Here is a 6864-nt window from a genome sequence, read left to right as displayed (position 1 = left end):
CCCTGAAAATACAACTTGCTGAGGTGCTGTAGTTTTTGAGAAATGAGTAAAAAATTTCGTCTCACTGATCATGAGATGAAAATTATTTTAGCATGTAAAAACGGATTTCCATGACATTGTTTTACTCATTTCTCAAAAACTACAGCACCTCTGCATGTAATATTTCCAGGGAAGCTTTCTATTATCATTATCTTCAAACGGTGTAAGTTTAATGTAAATCTGTGGACATTGTGTTTTCTGTTACAAAAAGTAACCAAATCCTTTAATGTTCTTAAATAAAATTTATTTTAACTAATATCATTGTAAGAACTAACAAAAACTGGGTTTTTAACCTATGACTGCAAACACAAACAGTATTTTTTATTAACATGACTAAATAGTAATTGTGCAAAAATATTTAACATCAAGTGTGTTTGTACATAAAAGTGAATAATTATCAAAAGGAAAAATAAGGCGTGGTCCATTTCCAAGACATTCTTACAACTTTGCAGGCTGCGTGACGTAGCGAGCTTTCAATTTTTCCATTGGTATATCCATATTCCAATTCTCGTCCCCTCCGATCATTTTAGCTGCCATCCTCCCTATCTCATCGGACATCATCGCTCCAAACCCGTATCCACCAACCGCAAGGCCCAATCTGGGCGATACCATATGGCAATAGGGGAGAGATGTGGATGTTCGGGAACATGCGCACGTTTCAGACTGCACCGAGAGTGGGGTGATTCCTATAGCACATACACACAAAAAAAATAATCAGATTTTCTATCAGCCATTACTATTTAGGCTGAAGTGGAAATAAGTTGTAAATTACCACTTGTTCCTAGTTTGTGTAAAAACCAATGCACAGTTTGCGCACAGACTAAAGTTGGCCTCAGGTCGACCTTGCGTTTTTAGGATCACACTGCGCATGAGCTAAGACCATCGGGAACTTTCAGTCGGCAATTATTTACGACCTGAGCGTAACTGCGATGATTTTAAGACAATCTGAAACAGTCGCCGCTCAAAAAAAAAAAATGCAAAGTCGCAAGAGTAGAACAATTTCAACTTGTACGACGTGACCCGACGGTCGAGAACCAATCGCAGGCGCACGATTTCTCAGTTGTTGTGACCTGACCATAATTTTTTTGTCTGCGCGTTGCCGACGGTATGTTGCGGGCGCAAGGAAATCTTGTTCGACCTGAGGCCGGCTTTAAGTTGAACATTGTTTGATTAAACTATGCCTGACCTCTGTCTCGTAGGCTAGACTACTATTAGGGACCAACCTACGGGCAAAGTTGCATCGCTGCAGAGCTGTTTAAACCTTTAGCTAGTTCCACAGCACAGTGCAGAGTGGACCAGTTATAACAAAATGATAGCGTGCGTTAAAATGCCGGTGTCAGATGCTACTGTGTCCGCCATGCAACACTGTCCGCTCCGGACGTTTTTGCATACGCAATCGTGTCCGGGGCTATGCAAAAACCGTCCGGCGGCCATGTACATGACTGTAAATGTATGTGCGCGCGTAAGTGAGCGAGCATGCACTGAACCTACGTATTATACGCAGCATGAATATTCACGTATTTTATGAAATTGCAGCGAATACCCAACGACCGAACATTTCCCATAGACCTTATCGCAAATACCAATGCGCAAGCGCAGACTGTTGAATGAGGTGCATTGTGGGATATATATGAATCAAATTTGTAATCAGCTAGACCACAATGCACCTAATTTCAAGCTTTACGCGCGCGCCCCAGTATTTGCGAAAAGGTCTATGTCATTCATGACATGCACAAGCTTGTAAAAACAGGCGAACGTGTTGCGTCGACCAATGGCGTTTAATTTACTGCAAGGACGGTTTTGCACGAGGGCGGACACAACTGCATATGCAAATTTGTCCGGGCGGACACAATTGCTATATGCAGCAGCGTCCGGGCGGACACGATTGTATATGCAAAACCGTCCAGCAGACATTAGTGCATATGCAATAATGCCATCCGGACAGTATTGCATAGAGGACATAATTGCATGCGACACCGGTCGCCCTGAGTACACATGAGAAGAGTCAATTGCACTTCAACTTCTTGGCGCATGCCCTTATTATAGGTAGCTCACTGAACAACCACTCGTTAACGGCACTGGTAACATAAGTAGGCTAATTACTCAAAATAATTTTTAGCATAACAATTTACTTGGTAACGTGTAACGGAAAGCAACGGAAAGCTGACGATAGTATAAAACATTGTGAGGAACGGTTCAAGTAATTTCTCACTAAAATATTTGAATTGAAAAGAAAACCTCAGCCGAGGGCTCAAATTCAAGGCATCCATGCACGCACAAAACTTGTATGACAAGAGTGTTTGTTCTTCTCTCTCAACTTCGACGACCATTTGAGTCAAAATTTGCACAGGCTTTAATATGCATATGTTGAGAAACACCAAGTGAGAATGCTGGTCTTTGACAGTTACGAAATTTGTCCATGCATAACCACTGATCCTTGAGCGAACTTATGACCCAAGCCGTACAAAAAAAAAAAACTGTTGCGTAAACACCGGTCAGCCAACTCGCCGTATTATCCTAAGCTGGACATTGCCACACGTCCCAAAGGGATTGTCAATCAAAATGGTAAAATGATTTGATTAGAAGGAAGTAGCATAAAGCCCTGCCGGGATTATTCTTTGTTTAAAAAACAAATTGCCAATGGTATAGCTGACGCAAACTAAAGACCTAACTAAATAGTCGGGGCACAATAAGCTTATTGACCAATCCAGGCAATGCCTGGACATGATAAAAACAACAAACTTGGATAAACAACTCGTTGGCAAAATACGAAACAAACCCTCATAACCTATGGGGAAATTTTGGTTGGTCAGTATTGATGCATTACATCACATTTTTGCAATAAAACAGGTCCCTCGCTGCAGGATATAGCATAAGTTAATATTGGTACCTCAATCCAGTTTTGGAAAAAATGCAATTAGTTATTTCACAACTGTTATTGAATAAAGGAATATTACAGAATTGGTTTTGCTAAACAAAACAGCTGATGGCAGTGTAAGCAATTGATTTATTCCACCATACACATGAACTGTCAAACCCGACGAAGTTTGAGATCGATCAGTCATCTGGGTCACGAAAAACAACCGATTTCACATTTTTGCATGACATCGATTTAAACAAAATGAATAAAAACGCTCACTGAGCGATAAACTTCAAACGGGAAACATGTTTTATTGATTTGTCATCAAATATGACATTTTGTACAGAAATATCTAAAGGGGTGTTTTATACCATCATCATAATTAGACCCTGTATAATTTGATGCATATTATTATGTGATCTTGCACTTTTATTTCCCCGGTAATCTTCCTTTAAGTTTCTTTACTTATCAGGATATTACTATATGACGTTACTAGATTGTATCGGTTCTCAACTTAACTTACCTTTTACAATACTTAAAACGATGTCCTTGAGTTTGTCCACGTAGTCCTGGTTAGTCGCCGATAGATACCATCGTTTCACATCCTCGAGAGTCGTGAGTCTAGTTTGGTAAAAGTAACCTGGTCCTATCTTCATGTAGGTCTTCCCTGATGAAAACAAAAATGTAAGTTTTTGTTTTAAGACATTGGACAATTTTGGTAATTGCCAAAGACCAATCTTCTCACTTGGTGTATCTCAACATGTATGCATGAAATAACAAACCTTTAAAAATTTGAGCTCAATATTGGTCGTTGAAGTTGCGAGATAATAATGAAAGAACAAAACACCCTTGCACACGAAGTTGTGTGCTTTCCGATGCTCGATTTAGAGAGGTCTCGAAATCAAATTCGTGGAAAATTACTTCTTCCTCGAAAACTACGTTACTTCAAAATAACTGACAAAATAGGGAGACCGTGGACATGCGAGCCAATAAGCTCACTTGACTGAGCACATAACGTTAAGCTGAATGGTCGCAAATCTCCCTCTATTGAGTTAATATTTAAATAAATTTACTTTTAATAGTACTTTGAGAAAACGTTTGAAATAAAGGGTATTTTGTTTCTTACAAATGTGTTTTAATCATCGTTCATTAAACCAAACCACTAAGGCAACATTTTGTTCACATTAGTGTTAACTGTGAACTTCATAGTGATTTTCTCGCGAATTTTCACGGACACAGACCTTTCTCTCGTGTGACCCCGAGTTTTTTTCATGGAAGATCTTACCATCTGGATATTTAATTGGAGGCAGAAAGTAACAATTTAATTCTGGATCAGTGATCGATGTTCCGGTAGGCATCGTGCTCAACCTCGCTACATCTTCCTCTCCCAATTCAAGTTTCACAACAAATGTCCCGTCTACTTTAAGATCCAGCTCTAAATCACGTGGCAGGAGATCTTTCAGTTGCGTAAACACACCGCAACATAACAGCACCTTTTTCGACCAAAAAATGTTCCCTGACTTCGTGATGATCTTCATCACTGCCTCCTTGTCAGTCTGGTAGCTCTCCTCTTCAACTGACTCTACTACGTCATCGATGATATCGCAACCTTGTTCTTTTGCAACTTTCTGTTGGGCAGCCACAACAAGGCGGGGGTTGACGAAACCGGCGTCTTGTGGGAACAAGAAAGCTTGGTCGCCATATTTGCTTGTGTCTAGAAATGGATATAGGTCTTGCACTTCAGATGCAGAGAGGAAACGCCCTCCTTCCTTGGCAATTGCTGTCAGTTGGCCATCGATGTCTTTGCCGTAAAACAAATGACCAACGTCACTGAAAAGTTTTATCCCTGAAAATACAAACGCGGTATAATAAGAGCAACGTCTTCACCCATAACTGGGTTCATTGTTAAAGGTTATGGACAATAATTATTGTTAGAATTGTTAATAATAGTTCCGGGTGTCCATGTTTTTGCGGTCAACGATGAATTAGCAAACCTATGAACAATCGGGCTTAATCCATTTTGTGAGTCAATGGTTAAAATACTGAAATAAATATGCACGTTATTTTTTTAAGCATGTAAACGTTTATGTCCTTAATTTTGGTTGCGACATTCGACATCCTGTTGCGTTTTATTTAGGATTTCAGAAGGACATGTTTCATCGAAAAATGGTTTTAGTATAAATCATAAAATCAGAAAGCTTTCAGACTAAGTAACTACAATGTATCCTTACCACTCATATAAACCTTATTGAAAATATATTTTCAAGAAATCCGCAAAGGGCCCCAAAACACAATCTCATATAAAACTAACGGTCATACAACCACATTATGTGATGCACTGGCTAATCATAATTTGACACAAGGGTCAATACAAAGGTCAAAATACAACAGAAGCATGAGTTGACATGAGTATTTCGCTAATGCCGATAATCCTCCAAGCATACAGAATCTAAAGGTGGTCCAAAGTTAACATATATATTATTTACTTACCTGTGATCTGTTCAAGGTTCTTGAGGCTTTCAAGAGTACGCATTGTTAATAGAGAGCGAATGTGATCGGTGCCTTGGTATTTGCGTACGTTGCGTCCGGCGTCATAGTGAGAACTGAAAATATCACGAGATGGACGCTCCTAAAAGGAAACAAAAAAGATAACAGAGTCTGAATGGAACTAATGTTTAAGGTCACACAACACCACACTCTACAAACTCTGGGGTCAGAGCTATCCTTGGATTTCGGGTCCCAGGAGGATTCTGGGTAAATTTGATAAATTAATACTCGTGGTTTAGTGACCCATCATACGTCGGCCTGGTTCCAGTTGAGTTGTTGGATTGTGTTGTAGTAACAAACTGAAGGACTTTCCAAGTCATCGAAAAATGGCTGACATTATTTTCACCGCTGGTGTTTAATTACGAGCCAAAATTACAAACTAAAATGTCTTGAAAAGTTCCCACCTTTACCGTTGACAAAAATGGGAAAAACAATTCCTTCTTAACTATAAAAAAAAGCAAAAAAAAAAAAAAAAAAATTATTCAAAAATTGTGGACTCCCGCCGATTCATTAAAATGGGTTGTACAAGTGTGTGCCAATTATTGTGGGGCTTAGTAACTATTCTACTGTAGAATGAAGTAAAAGATTCGTTTTTACAAATCCAAACTATGTATAATGATGTTACTTACATGTAATTTTATACTAGTGTTTACGTTTTACTTCTAAGCTAGGGGGCTTTGTCAGCCGGGTGACCATGTCCAATAACGAACTGCCTTTTTATACCCTCTCTTGGTTGAAATAGAAGACGTTGTAGGCGTGGTTTGGACTAATTGGTCGGAAATGTTCTGGAGCTTGTTTGCCCCGCCGTCATCTTTGTAAAACAAATTTGTTATGTCATGATCTTCAACTCTATCCATATGAACTTATTTAACAATCTTCTACTGCAGGTTTATTTATGTGGCCTATTACTTTGCGATTACTACTTGATCTCTATTTACTACTTGATCTCTACCTTTTCTGTTGGTTCCCTTGGTCCAATGAGACAAACTTTACGGCCAGATTTGGTGGCATGTCGAGCTGCTGCCGAGCCCCACAGCCCAGTCCCAACTATACATACATCGTACACCATCGCATAACACTGCAGGCTACCACTCTACTACAGTACCCGTACTAACATGTTAGTTTTCATTTCTGGTGATCCTTGATCTGTATGACCAGTTCTATGATCTGCCTAATATTGATAAACATGGTTGTATGCAATCTATCATGTGTTAATTTTTAATATCCGCTAATTCCATCAACCAACGAACATGATACGCAGGCCTCATGCCACTGCATACAATCCTTGACAGGAACGTGTTATGTGAGCACACACACAACAATTTGAGATCGACGCCCTCTGACTCAACAATTTGCAGATTGACAGTAGGGTACAACACACAGCAAAGTTCACGAGGAAAAAACTGCACGAACTCCAC

At 39.5% G+C, this 6864-nt stretch overlaps 1 protein-coding gene across 1 annotated transcript; it reads right to left on the bottom strand.

The window, feature by feature from the left end:
- Nucleotides 1-227: 227 nt before the first annotated feature.
- Nucleotides 228-6575, bottom strand: LOC139941805 (N-methyl-L-tryptophan oxidase-like). The gene is made up of 5 exons (XM_071938426.1): nt 6399-6575; nt 5390-5528; nt 4185-4745; nt 3423-3566; nt 228-725 (listed from the first exon to the last, which is right to left on the bottom strand). Exons 1-5 carry the CDS (start codon nt 6513-6515, stop codon nt 478-480), a joined length of 1209 nt encoding a protein of 402 aa, XP_071794527.1. The 5' UTR covers nt 6516-6575; the 3' UTR covers nt 228-477.
- Nucleotides 6576-6864: the final 289 nt, after the last annotated feature.

The sequence above is a fragment of the Asterias amurensis genome, chromosome 9 (assembly GCF_032118995.1).
Source record: "Asterias amurensis chromosome 9, ASM3211899v1".
Classification (NCBI taxonomy): Eukaryota; Metazoa; Echinodermata; class Asteroidea; order Forcipulatida; family Asteriidae; genus Asterias; species Asterias amurensis.
This window is presented reverse-complemented; position numbering and strand designations above follow the sequence as displayed.